Source organism: Notothenia rossii, assembly GCF_949606895.1.
Source record: "Notothenia rossii genome assembly, chromosome: 8".
NCBI classification, from domain to species: domain Eukaryota; kingdom Metazoa; phylum Chordata; class Actinopteri; order Perciformes; family Nototheniidae; genus Notothenia; species Notothenia rossii.
In genome coordinates, this window is record NC_136906.1 from 55,164,631 (window position 1) to 55,188,798 (window position 24,168).

General features: G+C 40.7%; 1 protein-coding gene across 3 annotated transcripts in view; it reads right to left on the reverse strand.

Moving 5' to 3' along the window:
• The window catches only part of LOC307015576 (uncharacterized protein), a 34,582-nt gene extending 10,799 nt beyond the window's left edge, over positions 1-23,783 (reverse strand). For 2 of the 3 annotated variants that reach the window (XM_079644271.1, XM_079644270.1), the window contains exons 1-2: positions 20,254-20,391; positions 8,527-8,715 (exon numbers count right to left, since the gene is read on the reverse strand). In XM_079644271.1, the coding sequence (XP_079500397.1) occupies positions 8,527-8,715; positions 20,254-20,269 (205 nt within the window). In that variant the 5' untranslated portion in view covers positions 20,270-20,391. Of the gene's footprint in view, positions 1-8,526; positions 8,716-20,253; positions 20,392-23,465 lie in introns of those variants that run through there. The other variant, XM_079644272.1, reaches the window with a different exon arrangement.
• Positions 23,784-24,168: the final 385 nt, after the last annotated feature.

The window sequence follows — 24,168 nt, forward strand, 5'->3', positions numbered from 1 at the left end:
ACATAATTAAAATCCCGCAAAACGTGGAGAACCCAACCAAAACAGCAGACTCTTGAGCTCCACGCCACAAGACAAGTTAGTGCAGAACGAAATCAGGGTCAATCCCATATAAATCCGTTCCGGGAGTTTTCAACCACCCGATCAGCTGGGGACGATGCGTGTCGTGATGTCACATGTAAACAGGAAGCCCGACCCGATGCATCGCTGGTCTAAACGTTTTTTAAAAACTGGATCAGTAGGGATCGTAACACGGGAACTCAGGAACTCAGGAACTGAATTTCAAAATAAAGTCACCGGAAACAGACGTAGGCCTATAAGGGACATTTCGAGCATCATTGCGATACACACCACACACCCACTGAACTGATTACCCAAGATCCTCACGATGGGATATGGTGTTAATGCGATATGAAATCCGAAAAACATTTTAAAATAATACTTTATTCCAAGTGTGCTTTCTTTTCTCTTTGAAAGTCATCACATAACAGCATTGTAATACACAGTTTGGCTGCATTAAATATTACATATCTGCCGTAGTTATTTATTTATAGAGCCTTGATTAGAAGACTTCTAGACAAACTGGAAGAACTGCCACCGAAACTGAATACATGAAGAGGATCATAAATATATCAGCAACTAAACAACATCTTCAATTTCTCTTCACACAATACGTCTCCTTGCAGTATCAACATTAATTTGGCTGACTTTTATATTTGATCCAATTGGTAGATAGCAGGCCTGGAATTTCGTCATTTTAGGGGCAAGGCCACTTGGCCTTTTGAGTTGTCAATTTTTTAAGGGCACAAAGGCCAAAAGCCAGGGCACCAAGGCCATAAATTAAAACAATGATTTAACATACGATATGAAGTGACTACGATTGTATATGCATTTACAATACTTTTATATATATTTATTAAGCATTCAATGGACACCAAATTGCAATTAAACAAATTCTTTATTAAAACTACCAAGGATTCTTATAGCACAGACATGTTTGGCTCACTGTGAGACTGTGGTAGTGGGCCTACGTCAAGGTGCGTCCTTATTCTGAGTCACTTGAAGATGGAGATGATGACGAGTCAGGGAGATTTGGACTTTTGGGGTTCCTTTGACCATAGGGATGAATATTGGGTCTCCTTTTGTTGATGCCAGCTGCCCCACCATCTTGCCACAGCTTCATCACTTTGATATTCAGCAGGAGCACAACCCTGGGATTTGATGAGGAGTAGATCTTCAATTGTTGAAGTGTGCAGGCTTAAACGCCAATCGCCCTGCATTCTCTTCATTACTGAGAACTGCCGTTCAACTTGAGAGGTAGAGACAGGAAAAACTAGGACTATTTTTATTAGGTGCAGCAGATTGGGGTACATTCTTCCCTTCGCCAACAAGAATCTGGACCATAATGGGAGGAAAGTTTCCCTACTATGGTGACGCACAATGTCGTATGTAGACAGTTCAGGCATGCCACAAGACATGTGAATGGGTATTTTGATCGCGCTTTGAAAATTGGGCGATATAAACGAGCAGCAAACTTTGAACTTCTGTCTGCGATCGCCGGTAGTCAAATAAGTCTGCACAGAGGTCTTTGACAGCTAACAACACAGCGCTAACTGCCTAGCACTAGATAATAATAAAAAAAGAACACAACTGCAACATAACTCAGGGTTCTTACACCTTTTCCAAAGTCAAATTCAAGCACTTTTCAAGCATTTTCAAGGTGCATTTTCAAGCTTTTCAAGCAGCGTACAGCTGTTGTAAATTACATATTTATATGCACATATTTATACTCAAATGATTATTTCCCTAACTCACATTAAATCAGATGTTCTTTATGCTATAAACAACCAAATGTGTGTTTCGTAATAGCATTCTACATAAGGATGAAAAATTAAAGATAAGAAAACAAAGTTTAATATTGTAAAATGAGTGACCCATATCATATATAGTAGACTGGGCATCCCATATAACCTGGCTGAGCCAATATAAAACAATCAGCCAACTAACTTTTCAATAAATTCTTTATTAACATTTTTAACATTTTTGAGGTCCTTTTAGGGTGGCAGTAAACATACGGCTCTCCAAGGTTAGGACAAAACCATTGAAACACAAAGCTGATATAAAAAAGCGTGAGCAGAGATCTTCTTTCTGTGTAAGGGTTTTGGAGGTTTCCAGAGAATTTTTTGCAGAATATGAAACTTTTATTGCCAAAATCTCCCGATAAATACATGTTTGAAGCTTGTAAAGGGAAGATGACAGCTCTCCCTCGCACTAATGCTTTTACGTAGCGATGCTCCCCCCTCCCTCCCGCTGACATTATGAATGTATGGCGTATAGCAGGGGTCGGCAACCTTTTTTATATGAAGTGCCATTTTAAAAATGTTATCAGCGTGCCAACGATAGATAATTATCAACGGGGGGGGGTTGAGGAGCTGGACGCTCGTCAACTATCAGCTGGAGGGCGGGGGAGCCTCGCTGCGGGGAAGCAGTGTGTGGACCTGTCAGTGCAACTTACATGATGCCGAATTTAACAAACACATTTAAATAGTTGGTTTAAACGGCATAATAATAAGGACGATCGTCCGTTCTGTGATTCTCCAGAGAACAAATGTTATGATATTAGGGTCATGCAGAGTGAGATGAGATCGCTGTCCCTTTAAGAGAGAGAGAGAGGGGTGCGGCTTGTGCATGTGTGTTTGTGAATGGTAGAGCGACAGTGAGGGAACGTGTATATGTTTCTGGAAGTGAAACGCGAAAGCAGAAAAACAGAGGTCTGTGATGTATTTTGTGAAACAGAAGAACAGCTAAATAAATGCAACGTCCTCCCAAGAAGAGCTCGCCTCTCTCCAGTCATTTAAGCTAAAGTGGGTTATTGAACCTGAAGCTTGTTGCTTCTGCCCTCCTCGACTACGGTCTGGGAGCCAACAGGAAAGTTCAACACACAGATAGCCAGTCCGCCCTTTTGTAGCATATTATTTCGATGAGAGATGAGCAGATCGCCACTGGGCTTTCAACTAAATACACAGCCACGCAAAAACTGCGGCATTTGTACAGCTCCTTATGGGTACTGCAATTAGTGAAGTGCTTTCCTCCGTGGTAAAACGATCAGCACTGCACCACAGAGGAAAGCGGCAGAAAGTCAACTGGAGATAAAGAGAGCGGGGCTGCGTTGCGTGCATGGCTTCCTTCTGCAGGTAACGGGGAGACGAGCTCTGGTGGCGGTCTCGCGTTCAGGATCCGAAAATTAATTTAAATATTTTGCACACTTATTCCACTTATTCCTAGTGTGCCACTGGTATACCAATGCTGGCACGCGTGCCAGGGGTTGCCGACCCCTGGCGTATTGTAATCATAGATAACACGGCAGGGTCCGTTACAGTTTGTTTTCATCTGATTTCAAATAAACAAAGTCTTGGCTTTCAGAATATTAAACTTGTTTCGGCAAATTCAGATGATAAATACAACTTTGAAGCTTGTAACGGCATAATTACAAGCGGAGAACGGAGTAACTTTACGTCAAAGCAGGCATAACAACAGCCGGTGTTTCTCGTGAGTGTTTTCCCCGGGAAACTAACACAATACACACAAACGCAAAAATACACAAACACACAAACACACACTCGCGAGCTTCCCCCAGACCATTAATACAAACTAAAATATGTTTCCTCCGTTAGAAAGCTAGGAATATCCTCTTTCCAACAGTGTATAACTCAAAATGTGTCTTCGGGTCAATGTGACTGATTTCGATGGAGCAAGTTTAGGCACGAAAAATACTACCAGTAGAAATACATTGCTTTTATGTGCCTCATCCTCTGAAAACCACAGGATGACGACTGTCGCACATACTGACATAGGTACGCTCCTTTTTATTATTGTCACCTGCATAAGCAATAATCCACATCGAGTTCGCTAACGTTACTAGCTTAAACAAACGTAACATGCAACGTTAGCCTAATCCAAAATGCTCTACTACGGCTTACCTTTCATATTGCTCGTCAGCGCAGACTCTCCCATCGCGAATAATTGAAATTCTTTGTGGCAAACTGTGCAGAAGGCGAATCGTTGGGTTGATCCTCGTTTTAGCCACAGCTTGTATTTCTTTTCGGATAGCCAACGCTCGTTAAAACAGCAACCTCCTGGCATACTGTCATTCTCTCATTAGAATGCCCAGGTCACACAAATAAAACACTTGCAGGTCGCGCGCATAGCGCGGGAAGGCCGGAGCGGAGCTGTTTTATGTAGAAGCGAAGCAACTAAGCGCGCTCCGACTTCTTTATTTTCTTTTAATCTAAAAAGCGAACTATTCAGTCAGACAGCAATTAATTGTAAAAGTAAAGCGTTTACAATTTCAAGCACTTTATCTCAAATCCAAGCACCATTCCCAAAATTCAAGCACTTTTCAAGTCATGAAAACACCTCGTAAAAATTCAAGCATTTTCAAGGATTTCAAGCACCCGTACGAGCCCTGATAACTTATCCAAGTAGTAACAAAAACACTTCAAAATATTATAATTATGCATTACCATACGAGCAAGAAATAGTAATGTTATCCATAAAATTACACTTAAAGCTGGACAAATGAAAAACTTAACGGCAAACAGGATCATCACAAAACCTTACCTCACCTCAGCCTTTTCTTGAGCGGAGAATCAGCTAGCTTGGTCCTAGACCGTCCTACGCACACGGACGCGTGAGGGGGTGGGCGGAGATAGGTCATAGACTGATGTCAACTGTCATCATAGACCGTTCGAGCGGTGCATTCCAGGCTCAAATCAAGCGCACCGCTGATTTTTTTTTCCTCCTTCAAAATATGCTGGTGTTGAAGCCGTGTCAGAAAAGAAGCAGACTGCTAAACCACAAAACTTAGTCAGAGAGGGCATCAAGGCCACTGTGGCCTTATGGCAGATATCATTTTTAAGGGCACAAGGCCATGGCCCTCGTGGCCCTCGTGAAATTCCTGCCCTGGTAGATAGGTTATATTTACAGCATAACGGTACACAGCTTATAGAAAAGGACTTGTAGTTTTTAAAGATATTACTGATTTTCTTTGAATATAAGAATGTAAGTACTGAGTTGAAAGAATAGTCCGGGGATTTGGGTGATGGGAGACACATCTATGGATTCAGAATGTCAATAGCTTACCCTTAACTGACGGATATACCTTTATACCATGATGTTTTACAAATCAGATATTAATGTGTAGATTGTAAACATGTGAAATAGTATAGCAATATCCTGTAAAATTATGTGAAAACATGAATAAAACTACACATCTTCAAGCTGAGTGTGTGGTGCATCCAAACCCGGTGAGGACACTATCTATACTGACTCAGCAATCACTGTAAGTTATATTCTTGTTTAAATAGACTTCTCTGTTTCATTTATTCTACTCTGTATAATTGTTCTGTAGTTATTGTAGCTAAAACGGCGATTTCTGAGAGATTTTAAATCTCAGATCTGCTCAACTCAACCTGTAAGACAGGTCTCAGTGGGTCACGCGTCTCAACCCTGCATTACAATAGGCAGGAACACTCTGCTGATTGCGCGAAGTCCAAAACAGCGTGAGTTAGTAAACCCTCAGCTAAAAATCATTTAAATAGCGCATTTAAAATCAGAATAACTCAGTGTGCATCCAGACCCGGTGAGGACACTATCTATACTGACTCAGCAATCACTGTAAGTTATATTCTTGTTTAATTAGACTTCTCTGTTTCATTTATTTTACTCTGTATAATTGTTCTGTAGTTATTGTAGCTAAAACGGCGATTTCTGAGAGATTTTAAATCTCAGATCTGCTCAACTCAACCTGTAAGACAGGTCTCAGTGGGTCACGCGCCTTAACCCTGCATTACAATAGGCAGGAACACTCTGCTGTCGCCCTCCAGCTGAAGGGAGTTAACTAATTAGAGGGGCGTGCCCCCACAGCTGTGAGAACTCAGCAATCAGGTGTCCATCTTAGGTTGCTCTTTCCTGGAGCGTCAGCCAGACGAAGTCACAAGGGAGGCAAATCCTACTTTGATTGAGCTAAGTATCGCTGGTGTTTTCTTTTGTTTTATTCAATTCTCTTTGGTTCTCTAGCCCCTCATGCTATAATCATGTGTATTTTCTCCATTCTTGTTCATGTGTCCTCTCGCAATTATCACTGGCCCCGTGTATCTCCTAATCGATTTAACCGGCCTGCTCTTGTCTATCCCACATGCTCCACTGAGATCCAACATCTCGTTTCAGGGGGCCTGTGGAACTGCCAGTCAGCTGTTCCTAAGGCTGACTTTATCTCTGGCTACGCTTCCCTGCAGTCTCTGGATTTCCTTGCTCTCACGGAGACCTGGATTACTCCATCCAACACATCCACCCCAGCAGCTCTCTCCACAGCATATTCCTTCTCCCATACACCCAGACCCTCTGGCAGAGGAGGTGGCACTGGTCTCCTGCTCTCTCCCAACTGGAGCTTTTCCCTCTTCAAGCTACCTAACTTCACTCCTTCCACCTTTGAATTCCATGCTGTCACAGTAACCCATCCTATACAATTAACCATTGTTGTTCTCTACCGTCCACCAGGCGCCTTGGGGGACTTCTTGGAGGAATTAGATAATCTCCTCTCACACATCCCTGAAACTGGCCCTCCCGCTGTACTTCTCGGAGACTTCAACCTCCAGACAGGGAAGATAGACAAACTAACATCTCTGTTAACCACCTTTGCTTTCTCACTGTCTCCATCCCCACCAACTCATAACGCTGGCAATGTCCTTGATTTCATATTCTCAAGGAACTGCACTACTTCTAACCTCTCTGTAAACCCGCTTCACACATCCGATCACTTCTTCATTTCATTCTCTCTACCCCTTTCCAAACATAACAAACTAATCTCTTCTAGTTCCCTCTCCCCCTCTACCTTTGCCTCATCGGTGCTCTCAGCCCTCCCTTCCTCTGATTCGTTCCAACTCCTGCCTCCAAACTCTGCTGCAGAAACTCTCCTCTCTACTCTCTCATCCTCTCTGGACTCTCTCTGTCCTCTCACATCTCGGCCGGCTCGTCAGTCCCCTCCTGCTCTCTGGCTAAATGACGCACTGCGTGCTAATAGAACCATCCTTCGGGCAGCAGAGCGGAAATGGTGGAAATCTAAAAACCATGACGACCTCCTAACCTATCAGGCTCTCTTCTACTCTTTCTCTGCTTCCATCTCTCAGGCAAAAAGCACTTTCTTTCAAGATAAGATCCAATCTTTCTATTCCAATCCCAAAAAACTATTTTCTATCTTCTCCACCCTCTTGGACCCCCCCAAAGCCCCTCCCCACTCCTCCCTTCTGTCAAGCGACTTTGTTAACCACTTTGAAAAAAAAGTTGATGATATTCGCTCTTCTTTTTCTGACTCACCTTTACTCACCGCTTACTCAACTCGTGGGTTTGCTATCCTGGCTCCAAAATGGTGGAATGAGCTCCCCATTGAAATCAGGACAGCAGAAAGCTTACACATCTTCCGGCGCAGACTGAAAACTCATCTCTTTAGACTCCACTTCGAGCGATTGAATTACTAACAAAGCACTTATATACTAATAAAGGGCTGGCTTATCTAAAGCCAGTTGAGTAGCACCTGAAATGTTTGGCTCTATGAAATCTGATGTACTTATATGATTCTGTTTTCTTCAAGGTTGTATCTTCCTGGTCGAATGCACTTATTGTAAGTCGATTTGGATAAAAGCGTCAGCTAAATGCAATGTAATGTAATGTAATGGTGTGTATCGCAATGATGCTCGAAATGTCCCTTATAGGCCTACGTCTGTTTCCGATGACTTTATTTAGAGCTAAAAAGCCCAAGATTATGGAATCAAACGAATAAATAAAAACAAGGATCATTGTGTGTTATTGTTGAGTAAATAAAAGTGTGTTATTTAGAAAAGAATAACAAATTAGAAGGAAAAAAAGATTTAAAAAAATACAGATTTCAGTATTCTGAGGCTCTGAGCCCCATTTCTTTTCCTCACAGACGCCAAAAAAAGTCTGACATTATACGATTAAAATAAAAACAATTATCATGGCTGGGTATTGAGTAAGAACATGTTTTTATGAACCACATAGCTTCGGCTCTACCAAGACCCGACCGGAAAAAAATAAGTGGTGCAGGCATGAAACGTGGCATTTCATATGCATGCAGAACTCGGCCTCAGAACTCAATGGGAATGGTTAGTGTATCATATGCACGCAAAATCGGACTTCTGCGTATCTATTGCACGCATTTCCAATGTGTAAAGTCATGTCATTTGTACGCAGACTGAAGAGAGTGGGTTGGGTATTTACACCGTTAAGTCACAGTACTACATTTACGATTAGGATTTGAGATGTTGTTGTTGAAAAATTGAAAGTGTCCGCCAAACAACTTAGATGTAATCACTCAATCATACAAGTCATACAGACATACGGACACAGAACGAGACATGCTGCCATCTTGGGTGGGCGTGGACGAATTCAGGTACTAAGTGCTTGACAATTAAAATAATTGGGGTATGATTTAAATAACCAAATGGTATTCACCTAGTTTGAGGATCCAGGCATCAGGGGGCAGTTGGGAGGGAAAAGCTTGAAGCCCCCTCTTGTGACAGTTGACCTCTGACTTTTCTGGACCCGACTTCCTGGAGCATTTGCAGACATCAGGACAGCAGTCAGCAGCCTGCATCATCCATAGGATCAGCATTAACCATGCCAAGTGCATCCTGGTGTACCCTGCAGGTTGGAGGTATATTATTTAGAGAGAGGTCCAGAGAAAGTGAAACACTTGTGATTGCATTGACATTGAGAAAGCAGTTAGTTTGATATTTCAATGACCAGGTTTTAACCTGTTAGGCCCCAAGCCTGTTTTTCAGGTTTCAGGCTCGAAAATGACATTCCCGGAACAAATGACTATATCTTCCCTTCTAAAAAGGGTTAAATTAATAATCTTTTTTCTCAAACTAATGATAAACCTGTGAGTTGGATGTAGAAAAGTCAGAATCAATATAGATATTTTTTATTTTAAAGAAAATTCAGATTGAACATGGTAAAAAAACTGTAAATTATAGTGTCCGTCCAAAACATATTTTGTACTTATAGTGAAAACCAGGGGCGGACTAGGACTACAAATCAGCCCGGGACTCTCGACCGGCCCACTTCGTTACCGCCGGCCCACCGCGGTGCTAGTGACTTACCGCAGAGGTAGACATTAAGGGTAAAATGCCACTGGAATTATATTATCACTGGCCCCACCATTGTAACCACTGGCCCGGAGCATTCGTCCAAAGAAAAATCGACTAATAATGAAGAAAATGAACACATTTGTTGCAATAGTAATGTATGCACAAACTACATTACTACTTGTACTACAACATTTTAATCATCAGTTGTTCCTCATTTTCTTCAATTTTTCATATTTGGTTTATTAAAATGATGATATTGTGGTCATTGTTAAAAAATGTCTGCTATTATTATGAGTATTATTATTTGTATAATGCACTTTCTGCCTTCCTGTTATTAGGAGTTAGACATGTAATGGCTATGCAATTGATTTGATTAGAACCTTCATTATCCTAAACTGCTGGGACATTTCGCCAATACCTTTGTCTACTCTTCACTTACTTGTCAGCATATAGGTCGGCATTGATGTACAGAGCCGACAGAAGACCTTGTTTATATCGGCATCATATTGAGAGGTGCAGCCAGTGACGTGTCCTAAAACCAGGAAGTAAGCCGCTGGTTCCCTCGACAAACAGCAATGTGATTTCTCCACAGGGTTATGGAAAATAGCTGGAAATAAGGTCTGTGGAAAACAAACCTGTTTGATAAATGCACGCTTTGTTCAGCCGGATAATCTCCACATGTCTACCCTACTTTTATCATTTTCAAATCATAAATCTAATCGATAGATTATAAAACGGTTTTAGCTTAGATCAAGCTGGCTGAAACGTTCTCTCCTTCTTCTTCTCATGCTCCCTGTCACTCTCCTTTAACTCCTCCAGTGACTTTCTTTTATTTGAAGATTGTTTTTTGCCCGGCGCTTGCCCGGCGCTTGCCCGGCTACCGCTGGTATTAAAAACATTTTGGTGAATGGTTAGGTGGCGCGATAGTCTGTAGTGAAGGCAAAGTGGAAAGTACGTTATGCTTGCCCGGGGTGTCTAAATAGTGCTTCATTTATAATGCCGAGCCCTGCCGGTTACCGGCTGGCCCACATCGTCCGACCGGCCAACTTCAGTACCGGCTCATCGGGATTCGTGCAGAACGTCCCGATGGCCAGTCCGCCCCTGGTGAAAACTAACCTTGGATGATGGGTTAGTAGACTAAAAGCTTTAGGAATCTAAAGTACAACAGATAATAAGTACCCTGTATCAAGATTGATGCAAAACAAGTGATATTTGAACTTTTTAGACAGATTTAGCAAAAAAAACCTTTTTGGGTGGATTTTCCATATATCTGGCCCCCCTTCCTCAATTTTGACATGTGACATCTCTTCCTGACCGTTAGAGCCAATAGAATCGAAGGGAAATCGTCCCATAGAGTCTCATGTTTAAAAAAAAAAGCTGGCGTCTCTGCGCATGCAATCTTGTTGCAGAGCGTAGGAATATCCCTGCTCTGATATCTTGAAAAGGAAAAGCAGTTTTTATTGCTTATGGATTACCAGAACATTTCAAAGGGGACACAGACACATTGGATTAACCTATGGATTAACTACACCATCGTTTTTATCGTTTTAATGCCATTGAAGACCAGTTTTGACCAGACAAAGACCAAGGTAAGCCATGTTAGCGTTTTGGGCTACCTAGCGCCACATGTTTTGATGTAGGTTGTTGTTATTTTCTCCACAAATTCGTAATCTTTGAGTGTTGAGGTGGGTACCAATAGATTCTGTGTCTCCTTACGATCATAAACGATGTGTTGGATGTGCAGCTAGGATTAGTAATAAGGGTGCTAGGAGTGATTTTCGGTGCAGTAATAGGTTAGCATTTTTCGCTCAGGGCTAATTCAGATGGTCACTGTTAGCATTTTGAGTTAAAAGAAAATGAAAGAAATCAGTTAAATTACTTTTTTTCTGTTATATGGATATAAAAAATTCATAGTTTATTAAATATGAAGGTTCCTTAGACGTTGTTTCCTGCAAATGACGCGATTTCGGGCCCGGATACGGGTCCGTGGGGCTTAAGAGCAAACATATAAACGTTCAGAGGAAACAGAGCCCTATAAATAAGAGGATCCTCTGCAGCAGTCCTGCTGTAGATGTTGAGAGATGTGGACAGAGTGATGCAATTGCTCACTTGTTAAGAGACTCTAGTAAAATACAGGAAGTAAATAGCGTGCTCCTTTGCAGGAGATCAGGGGCCTCATTTATAAAGGGATATACGCTCAAAAAATGGCGTACGCCAGTTTCTATGCAATGTTTGTGATTTATAAAATACTAACTTGACGGCAAAATGTGCGGTCCTCCACGCAAACTCTAACCCATGCGTACACATTAAGCACAAAAACGGGAGAGACGAGAACCTGCGACACCATTGGCAGAAGGAAGAATGGAGAGAAATATGTAGAAATAATACCATAAATAAAATGTTACCTCTCATTTATCATATATGAAGAATTCATTTTCAAACATTGATTAACGCTAATCTTAAAATGATTAAACAAACGCCTGTTTGAGACTCCTCAGTGCACACAAAAACATAACTTGGAGAAATAAATAAATACGGATATGTTATTTAAAACCACCTCGAATATGTTGTGTTAATTTTGAATTTAATTGATTTATTTAAAACAAGGGACAGTGTACATTAATCAACATATTAAAAGCATGTAAAAGTACTCGAATTAGCCAAAACGCTAGTTTTCATCGATAGTCCCTTTGCCAGATGGTGATAGACATCCTAAAAGCAATAATAAAAATACCTCAACATTGTTATACCATTGTACATATTTACAATGGATGACATCACTGAATACAGATAAGAGCAAGTCATGATAATAAATAAATAAATAAAACATTTACAATACACACTCATACACACACCTACACCCACACATCAGTGCTGAAACTGTTGGTTTTCAATGAGCCACTTTTTAATACTGTGCTTGAATGTGTAGTAGGATGAGGATTCTTTTATTTGTTGTGGTATTGAATTCCATTGATGGGATGCGTGGAATGAAAAGACAGCCTGGCTGAATGCGCTTTTCCTAAATGGGATCGTGCAGTCTCCCCTAGCCGCACCTCTAGTAACCCTGGTTGAGGTGGACTTTAGGCTGATGAAGCCAGCCAGAGGAGGTGGAGCCAACCCACGAGTGATCTTATAAACTAAGCAGATGTTTTTGTAAACTATGAGATTTTCCCAGCTGAACAGATTATACTTTTTAACAATGTGACAATGATGATACCGGAATGGCTTTTTGTCTAGTGTTTTGAGTGCTTTATACAGTGATTCCAGTGGTTTTAGAGCTGTAGAGTGTGCATTAGACCAGCTTATCAGACAGTAGTTGATGTGGGAGAAGACCATTGAGTGAAGGTATAGCTTAGCTGCTGCAGATGATAGGACGTTTCTAATGTATCTGTAATTTGATGGATTGAATTTTACTTTATTGCAGACCTTTTTGATATGGGTTTTGAGATTGAGGTTTGTGTCATGTACTCCTAAGTACTTGTACGCCGAGACAACCTGAAGTCTCCTTCCAGAAAAGAAAACGTCTTGCTTTGTTATAATGCTTTTGCCCTTGGAGAAGAACATACACACTGTCTTTGAGATATTTGGTTGCAAACAATTATTGTTAAGCCAGGATGTAATATTCTCTAACACATCAGTGACCTTGGTAGCAGCCTCTTCTGCGGTTTTGCCATGAGTAAAAACAACTGTATCATCAGCATACATTAATACATCACGTTCTCCACACACAGAAGGCAGATCATTTATGTACATACTAAACAGGATTGGGCCCAATACAGAGCCCTGCGGTACTCCAGTTGACAAACTTAGTGCACTAGACTTATGGTTCTCAATTTGAACACATTGGGAGCGGGATGAAAGATACGAATTAAAGAGGTTGGTGAATTCTATAGAAAAATTTAAGTTGAGTATTGTTTGCAATAAGATGTTGTTATTAACAGTGTCAAAAGCTTTCCGTAAGTCAAGGAACACGGCCCCCACAACCCCACCACTGTCCATTGATGCCTTAACTTTCTCCACGAAGAAGCATGTCGCTGTTTCTGTTGAGTGATTAGTCCTGAATCCAAATTGCATTGGATGCAGTGGAAAGGAGCTGTTGTTGAGATGATTGATGATTTGTTTGGCAATCAATTTCTCAAATACCTTGGATACTATGGGTAAGATACTGATGGGCCTATAGTTGGATGTCATGAGAGGGTCCCCACCTTTGAATAACGGGACCACAACAGCAGGCTTCCATTGATTGGGAAAACTCCCTTGATTGATAGCGATATTAATGATATGCGTTAGTGGCTTAACAATTGAGGAGTTAATGTCTTTCAGCATGAATGTGTCCATACCGTAGATATCCTTAGCCCTTGAGGATTTCAGATTGGCAACTAATTCTGCAACCTTTGCCTCAGACACTGACTTTAGAACAGCTGCTGGTTCGCTAGTGTTGACACTCTGGAGTGCATTAACTTCCTGAAGCTACTGGCTTCCTGAAGCTACTGGCTATGGTAGCCACTGACTCAACAAAATAATAATTGAGTGTAGTTGCCACATCAGCTGGTTATTGCAGAGTTGTGCCCTCAACCCTCAATTCAATTGGCTTGGCTGTCGTAGTGTTTTCACCAGTTACTTTTTTTATTTGGCTCCATATAGCTTTTGAGTTGCCCTGAGCATTTTCAATAATTGTGATAAAGAAGTCCGCTTTTGCTTTTCTCAGTTCCCTTGTTTCTTAGCCCTGCAAATATATGTCTATCATGGGACATCTTTGATTTTATGGCAGTTTTTAAGGCACTGTCCCGCTGCTTCATTACATTTCTGACATCTCCGTTCATCCAGGGGAGAGTCTGTTTCTTATTTTTATGTTTTATCATGATTGAAAATTCATTGATTGTGGCCTGTAGTTTTCCCGTAGAGTTTTGACTGGTGACTTCTAAATCATTTTCAAGTACTAGATCTTCCCAATCTAAGTTTTGTATAGTAGATCTGAAGTCTTCTTGCTTGTTTTTTGGGATGCCAAAGGATTCTTTATTACCTGCATACGCGGTGAACCGTTTGCCGTTTTTTTAGATACCAGCACCATATCGTGGTCTGACAGCCCTGTTACCATATTGTATGATTTTTTAATCCTTTCAGGTCTATTTGTTAAAATTAGGTCAAGCTGGGTACTGGTGCTGTTTGTTATTCGCGTTGGGCCTTTAACGATTTGAGTCAAATTAAAACTCAGTAATTTGCTTAAGCTTCTTCCTTGATGACTTATCTTCCCAATTCAAATTTACGTCACCCATTACAATCACCTCTTTCTTAAAATCACATTGACATAAAACCTTCTTGAATTGATCATAGAAGCTAACATTTGAGGAAGGTGTTCGATAAATTACTATTAAAGTAAAGGACATCTGAGGCAACAGGATCATATTGAGGCCTACACATTCTAGCTCGATTGGGTGTTGCCATAAAATCTCATTGCAACGGATGGTGTCTCTCACGAAAATTAGAACACCGCCCCCTTTAGTGTGCATTCGGTCCCTCCTGTAGCTATTGTAACCCGGAAGTTGTACGGCAGCAGATGGAGAGTTGTCCGTAAGCCAAGTTTCTGTTAAACCGAGGTAATGTAAATTAGACTCTAATAACATATTCTTTATCTGGTCAATTTTTAGACAAGATTTTAAGCTTCGTATATTTAGGTGTCCACCTAATAAAACCTTTGGTTTTACCTTCGGATCCCAAATAATTCTTGCATTGTTTACAGTTCGGACGACTTTCCACTTCCAGTTCATTTGGATGCTCTGTTTACTACCCTACCACGCTTGATATTGTTGCTGTTAGAGTACACATATTTGAGCGGTGTTATCCTGCAGTCATTGTCACTGTGTGAAATGTTGTGTGGAACCACACCTGTACATACGCTGTTATTACTTGCTGGAACCGTCGGAGGTGTTGTCATTTTCGCTGCAAGACTTCTTGGCGAAGAAATCACTGCTGGCGGTGAATTCCCCGGCGACAGTTCGGGCGTACCCGCGGGCAGGGATTCCACTAGTAGAATGCTCCCGTTTTTGCCAATGTATGTTCGACTCTGGATATCTGTCGACCTCCTTGGATTGCTGCCACTGGATGGTGAAGAGACGTCGCTGGATAACCTCTGGCTCGTCCGTGTTGCTCGGGGGGAGTAGGCGCCCGGCTGGATCACCCTCGTTGGGCCACCCCAGGCCGGTGTCTGGATGTTGCAGCTGGAGGACTGCTGGATCCTCCGTGGTGCTCAGGGACGGTGCAGGTTGAACGAGGTGAGTTTGCAGATAGTTTATGGAGCATAAGTGGAGGGAAGTAGAGTTACAAGTGGCACTGTCAGCGAAGCTTGCTTCGTTTGATGTGGGGCCAGGACATTGATGAATATCCCCCGATAGAAGCAGACAGATGGCTATTATCACAGCCTCGTTGCTGTGTTGCCTGCATGATGATTTGGCTGTTTTCTTCCTTGGGTTGTACCACTGTGGAAATTGGAGGGTAGCAGCCAGGATGTATTCCCCATACCCAAACACAAGGTGGACCTTGTTTGTTTGTTTGTACTGATGAGTCCCATGAGCAGTGTTGGGACTAACGCGTTACAAAGTAACGCGTTACTGTAACGCAACTACTTTTTCTATTCCCATTCAGTAACGCCGTTATAGTTACTGTGATTTAAATGGGTGCGTTACTGCATTACATTATGTGATGGAACTGAATCGAATCTCCCTGCGGATGTAACTCACAGGCGAATACAGCGATGTCCTCTCCCAGCACCATGGAAAAGTGAAAGTAACCAGAGAGGAGTGATGATTGGTTAACGCGGGGTAACATTTCAGGGTAAACCAATCAGAGATAGAGTTGGGCGGGTCTTGCCTTATGGGGAAAATACACACACACACACACACACACACACACACACACACACACACACACACACACACACACACACACACACACACACACACACACACACACACACACACACACACACACACACACACACACACACACACACACACACACACACACACACACACGCGTATCAGCGAGAGCAGCAGCGCATTTGCAACTTGGAAATATAACCACTATTTTCAATTTGTGGGGATACAGGACGCAAAAAATATTACGGTAAAATGTCAACTGTGTGCAGGACAGAAAGCATTGTCCTCATCGAAAAACAGCAATGCCAATCTCCTGAAGCACCTAAGTAATGTACATGGGGCTTTAAAACTAGTCGCCAAAGACCCCACCGTCTCAACCACCGGCAGTTACCCAGATGGAGCTACACCATCTAAACAGCCAAAAAGCTATCTTTTTAAATCACACTTTTGTGTTTTATTGTTCCACTATTTCATAACGATAATTTCTACAATGATGGGGAGTTGTCTTTTCTCTTGTGCCACAGAACAGAACAACACAAAAACTTGTATTTGTATTGTTATTATTTTTAAAGTAAAGTAAAGTAACTTGTTACTTTTATAATTTAGTAACTAATAAAGTAACTAGTTACTTTTTTGAGAGCAGTAACTATAAATATTACTAGTTACTTTTTTCAAGTAACTTGCCTAACACTGCCCATGAGTGATCGGATCTTCATAGTTGACAGTTGTATTCGCATATTTAACGTTATGAAATGTTTTCTCATAAATGATGCGGTAAGCAGGAGGACATAATTACGTCTAAACTGACGCCGTTTTGCCTTTCTATAGGTTGTAGATACGAGCATGGTTTTATATACTATCATGTTTAATCGTGTTTTATGCCGTTTGCCAAGACTTGATAAGTCGCTCGTAAAACACAGGAGAAACTAAGAACACCATATGTGGTAAATTGCAGAGATGGGGTCGTTACTAAAAAAAGTAATATATTACACTACTTCGTTACTCTCTACATAAAGTAACTCGTTACTTTACTCGCCGAGCACGTACGAACTGCGCATGCGTGAGTGGCAATAACTCTCCTTACCAGCAGGCGGTGGTAGTGTGTATTCGTCATTCAAAACAGGCAACAACCGGAACACAGAGAAGAAGAACAGACTACGTGATATAAACAAACAACAAATAGCGTGTGCGTTAGCTTCACCTTAGCATGTGTTCTTTGCAGGTGTTTGTTGAGGTTTGACGTGGTGTTTACAGCAGTGGATAACAGCTTCTGGCCTGGACACAGTTTGCACCTCACCGTCACATTCCTGTCTATTCTTCGGATGAACTCAAAAATAATGGGCATACCTTGTTATTATAGGCAATTACTGTGAAATGTATGATGTTTTTGTCATTATTACAACAAATACACACTTGCAACTGATAAGACTGACAATAATTTTATATTTATTAGACTATTTAAAAAAAGATTATGCTCCAAATACAGCGTACCCCCGCGTCCAACTCCCACTACACCACTGCCTCCACCCCTCGAAAGTAATCGCTGACTCAGCCATGCAGCACTGCACGTGGAGATGTGGACGCGCAGCTTACGTATATATAATCCTGCGGCGGAAACCCCTCTTGTCTGTCAGTGTGATTATGACTGATTTTTAGTAAGTAACGAAGTAACGCGTGTCGGGGCAATGTTAGTAACTGTAGTGTGATTACTGAATTATAAAAGTAGCGCGTTACACTACTCCGTTACCGACAAAAGTAATATTATTACAGTAACGTTACTTTGTAACGCGTGACACCCAACTCTGGTAAATTGTACAGCTAATATAAAACAACACATTAGTTTTATTTCCTTTAACTCGTGGATTATGGATATATAGTTGCTAATCGAAAGCTGGAACACAAACCACCAAATACAAACAAATAATTCAGATCCAGTCGTCATGACTCCACTCCGGAGGGATTCCCCCATCATTTCTTAGTTTCTCATCAAGTGGGTGTCTCCTGTCCCCGGTACAAACACACTGCCTGAGGAAGGCTATGTGTATTTATTTTGTCATTAACCTTTTTTGTCATTAACCTTTTTTATTTTGGTGACGATCCGACCTCCATGCTGCTACTCTGGTTCAAACTGCATCCACCAAACAATATGATTTATCTCGACCTCCCCAAAATAACCAAAATCTGACACGGTGTGAGATGTCTTTTTTAGCTGTTCCGTCGTCATTTCCTGCGATCTTCTTCATGCAGCCAGTCAAAATGAATGAATGGGCGTTTCTTTGACTATTTATAGGCAAATATGGGCGTTACGTGAAGGCCGCAAAAGCTGCACCGCATTTCGAGTCGATTGTGATTTATGAAGGGAAACCGGCGTAGGAAGTGCCATACGCACTTCCCTTGCCGGTACGCAATGTTTTGTGAATCGGAAAATGTCGGAAAATGTCTCTTCCTATTTTTTGGATTTCTACTACGTATAAGCAACCTTCCCACGTGAATCCTACGCACAGCGTTATAAATGAGGCCCCAGGGCTGTTAGGGAAACTCCCAACCCTATTATTCGTCTTTAGGTTAGGTTCAGGGTTTCCGTTAGCCGATCATTTTTGGCCGATATTCACTCTTAATAGTTTGATCTGTGCTCTCTATAAAGGCCGATCAGGAGAGCTGGATCTGATCGATATGGACATAAACGCGAGTGAAGTGTAACCGGACGCGAGAGAGAGATCAGATCAGCTGCTACTTAATCACCTGAAGCCCCGCCCACTGTTTAGCGAGCTGCATGAGAAACTGACGGGCTGTCAGGAGAGAGAGGGATGGAGAGAGGAAAAAAGAGGATCCGTTTCTCCCGTGTTATTATTCAAAGTTAATTTAAACTTTTGAATAATGTACTTCATCTACTGCAAGTAGTTTCTTTGAATGTAATAATTATGTTGTTTGTTGTTTGTGGAATCATTTATTGAAAAATTAATCTGAATTTTTCGATCTGTTACGATTATAAACTGAAGCAATATAAAAATGACTCCCATTAACTGAGTTTTAAACATCAGCATATCCGGCCATATTCCGGTAATTACCTGCTAACACGAACTCTCCTACACAATTCTTATTATTATTATTGAAACATGACCGGTAAGTTTCAAATTTGTCCGGTAAAATAAATTCTGTCCGGACATTTGACCGGCGAGAAAAAATCCTAGCAGAAACCCTGGTTGGGTGAGGAAATTGATGGTGTTTTATATTTTACAAATGTCTTTTTTTTTCAAAATGTGTTCTGTATTTACCCGGTATCTCTATATAATTCTTGCTGGAATAGTACAGGATGTTTGTTAAATGTTGTACAAGAGTGATTACTGCCAACATCTACTGTACAAAAATCCCCAAATTGTTCAACCTTATTTCAGTGTAGTATATGAGACTACAATTTCATAAATAATTAGATTAAATATGAGTTATTTTTAATTATTATTAATTCGTTGTATTTTTTACGAATAAACCTACTTAATTGTAGTGCCTTTTATTCTCAAACCAATTCAAGAATTTATGAATCTCAAAAGTTTTATTGGCAATAATTATCTTTTTTTTTTTTTAACAGTTTTTTAAAATTATTTTCTATAACAGAAAAAAAGGCTTTGATTTGCGTTTTTTCTTTCATAGATGATACATATCCAGGTTGGGGAAAAAAATGTGCACATTATTATTATTGTTAATATTATTATGCCATATTCAAACTTTAACTCCAAAAGATATGTGTCAAACGGCTGTGCAAAATATTAATGAAAAAATATCTCATGCAGAGCAGTATTTAAAAGCTTTTCTCTGTGACAAAGGTAAGTTATGTCTCCATAAATGATTTAAATTCATGCAAGTAGAACTAACAGAAAACCGTCTAAAGTACTTACGTAGCAACATATTTCTGAAATTCTTTAAAAAGCAAATAGTGATGTTGAAAAATGTTTAATTAATCTGCAACCAACCCTGTTTTAAAGCCGTTGTGTGCATAGATCGTACTGGGATAAATTAAAAGAAAAACAGAGGAACAAACCAACGGACCATCCATTGCAATAAAAAACGAAAAGTCAAAACATTATTCCCTAAATATATGGTCAAATAACTGAACTGGCTGAGATGTGTTTGATTTCTTCCACTCAACTTGAAACTCTGATTTAAAAGTTAAGATAGATGGTAGATTTAACGCGGTCTTTTTGCTGGGTTCCACTTACCTGAACATGCTGCCATCACACCTTCTTAACAACACTTGGTTCCCCCAATGGCTGTATTTTCACCTCTCAAACAGACTGAAATATTACATAAATACAATGTTAACAAATGAATACTTCAACATCGGAGGGAGCTTGTCCTGTGTTCTGAATCAGATGGATGTAAGAATGCAGCATATGGGTCTCTCACCTCAAACCCTACTCTTACCAGTGTATCAGTGTGGGAACAGCTAGCAGAAAGTGAAAGCAGGGTGTGAAACTTCTAGAGCCAAAACTACTGCAATGTCACAGAGCCAAGAGAAATGTGGCAACCACAGATTATGGCATCAATCCATGTTATGCTGCCAAGTCGTGTGTGTGTGTGTGTGTGTGGGGGGGGGGGGGGGGGGGGATTGGTGGGTGAGTGTGTGGCTCTTATTCTTTATCCGACCTTGAAGCATTAAAAATTAAAACATTTACTGCTTTAAAATTTCCAAGGAGTCAATCAATATTCTCATCTATAGCTTTCGCTCTCATATCTGTTAAGTAGCTACATTAAGAACACTCCCTACAGACAAAGACAAATTGACACACTTCTGTTTATGTTTGCCTTTAAACATGGTAAAACGTGTTAGTTTTAAGTGTTTGGAACCCTCAAGTATATACTTATATTCTTTGAAATTAATTTTGAATCCCCTATGAATAAAACATTTGTTAATGTACTACTTATACCACACCATGAGATTTGACATTGATTTAAATGTGAAGGTCAACATTTAAAGGTCACCTATTATGCAAAATCAACTTTTTAATGTCTTTTATACATAAAGATGTGTCCCCTCCAGGGGCGGACTGGCCGGAAGTTTTCCCGGTGGGCCGGTGCTGTGCGTGGGCCGGAGGGCCAAAAAAAAAAAAAAAAAATGTTGCCTAAATCCTTCCGGCCCACATTTGTAAGTGTTCCGGCCACTCCCTTGAGGGGTGTGGGGCTGGGCCGTTTTGATAGGCTACTTATGTTCTATCTATCAGATAGTTTCACTTTCACAGATCAGGCCCGTCACTGCAGCTGTCACTGCGCATTGAACGATCAGGAGTGAGTGACTGAGAGAACTAGCTGGCAGTTGCTTAAAGATGGATAAACAAGTTCCAAAGCGTAAAGGCGTTTTTCTATAGTTTGTGTATACCGTATACAGTATTGTAGCGAGCCCTGGGTAAATGTTGAAAGAAAAAGTAAATCTGTTTACAGTTCTGTTTCCTATGGGTGTTGAGAGATGTATCAGATTTAGTCCCTAATTTTGCTGTCAAAGTGCACCAGATTGATGCATTTAACTTCAACATTTAAAAAAAAATGTTTCCCAGGGGAGCATGCCCCCGGACCCCCCTAGAGGAGGTGATGTCCACCACCTGCCCACACCCTGTTAAATTGTCTCACCCACATTGAGGATGCTTCCTACGCCCATGTTTTATTCCATGCGTAAAGTCAGGCAAATTGAGTCCAAATGTTATTGCATCAATTATCTGTTAACATTAAAATCAATAAATATATGCTGTAACTATTTTGCTCTAGGCAACTCAAGGGCTCAGGTAATGTGATTACTATATGAATAATGGTCCAAAATAACATTAAATGCATAGGGTTTTTTGTTAAGAAACATACTTTCGTCGCCGGCCGGCCGATACATGCCGCGCATTAAGTGGGCCTGTCTGTCAATTAATCCCCGGGCCACTTTTTTCCTTTTTCGGGGGGCTGAAACAGAGGGGATTATGGGATGCTACAATGCAGGATCTGTTTGGTATTTCGAGCCAAACACTTCAGAGACATGTTTGTATATATCTGAGACCTTTAATATATTGATGAAAAATAGTATAATAGGGGACCTATCAGGCTGCAATTTATTTCTAATAAAAAAGAAAAATCCATTTCTGAAATAAGTCACAAAAACACAAAAGACTCTGTACTGTTCTGACCTCCATCCCTCCTCTGTTTCTTCCTTTCCCTCCGCTTCCCTCAACAACTTGTAAACAAATTGATAAATTGTGCTGTTGTTGTTTAACTCCGCCCTCTCCTCTCATTTGTTTGGCCCACCACCATCTTTCATTTCTTATTGGTTGACCCTAACTCATCCCCTCTTCTCTTATACACAAGAGCTACCCATGCTAGCACTTCCCATCTATGTCATGTCCACGCCCCTTTTTTAAATGAAAATGCCCGTTCTCATTTTCTTTTTTTTTACAAGTCTTTTTATTTCATTATAGTGTACAGTAATCAATGCCATTTCATTTATATTGTAATATCAGAGTACACTTACTATACTCCCCCCTCCCTCCACCCGCACATGCCCACATGGGCGAAACCAAAATAAATAAATAATGCTTATCAATATAACTTAAACAACAGAGCCATGAAAATGAAAAATAAAATAAATAAATAAATAAACCCACATCAAAGTAAAACAAACAAATAATTATACAATTAAATACACAATACAGCGACAATATAGACCAGGGGTCTGCAACCTTTTTGACCAAAGGAGCCATTTTGCTCCTTTTTCCCAAACATTTTTTTGTCTGGAGCCGCAAAACATATTTCTTAGCTTGATAGCTAATAAAGTTGTATTTATTGTTAGGCCTATATCAGACAAAAACTACGTTTTTTTTTGCAAGTATTAGGCTATTTATTACATTATATAAAACTAATAAGAAACAAATAACTCCTATAAGGAGAATTAAAAATAATACACAGGCCTACTTTAAAATAAATTAAACAGCACTTGGGGAGTCCTCTGCACATTTGAAGGGAAAAAAATATTATTAAAATGGGCCCACTTTGAAATAAATAAAACATATAGCTGCACCCTAAAAAGAGTTAAAGGTAGGGTAGGTAAGAATGGCCAAACCAGCTCGAGTGCGCTAGAATTTGAAAATACACAACCGGAAAAAACATGCCTCTTCCTTCAGACTTTCTTACAGAGTCCCTCCTCCAACACACACGAACGCGCATCATCAATGAGGCCACGAGATAAGTTTGTGCACAGATTGAAGGCTGACAGGCAGGTAGGCCATCCAATCATTTTAGCCGGGCCGGCTAAAATGCTGTGCTTTTTACAGCGCTACGGTTTCCAGAGATTCATTTTTGTATGTATTTATTGTCAAAGCATTTAATATATTCATTGCTATCGGGACGTTAAGAGCATTCCATGGATTATAACAAAAAGTGTTTTCTGAAATAAATTACATACCCCATTGAATTATGACTGAAGATTGTCAGCTGTCTTCCTCTCCCTTGTTGTTCCTCGATACGTAAAGGCTGGAGCACCGTTGACAACTTCTCTCTACACATCAAACATACCGGTAAACCAGCATCGTTTGCTGTGAAAGCATATAACTCTGTCCACACAGAATTTAATTCCTGTGTTCCTCCTGTACTTTTCTTTGATTTATCCATAGTTCGCTCATCGAGCCGGGGGTCAGGTTATTCATCCGCAGGAAAAGGCGCTCGCTCGGGACCGTAGCAGGATGTGACGCATATTTTAGTTGACCTAATTAAAACCGTTTTGTTTTTTATTTATGTGTCACAGTATCACCTCAAAATACAAGATAAGAAACATTTTCAACCATGCAACAAAATATAAATAGTCCTACAAATACTTTTATTTTATTTCCTTCTTATTTTTGTCTAAGCTCAAGGGAGCCAGAGGGGGGGGGGGCTTAAAGGGCCGCATGCGGCCCGTGGGCCGCGGGTTGCTGACCCCTGATATAGACAATGACAAAACAACTAGTATTTCCGGCCGTCAGGAAAAATAGCCACAGAATGCACCATTCCATCACTGGTCATATCTCAGATATATTTTCCAAATAAGAAAACAATGGCAACCACAGAGCTTGAAAGATATGTCCGCGATTATATTTTTCCAATGTCATTTTCTCCAGAGGTAAAAAATG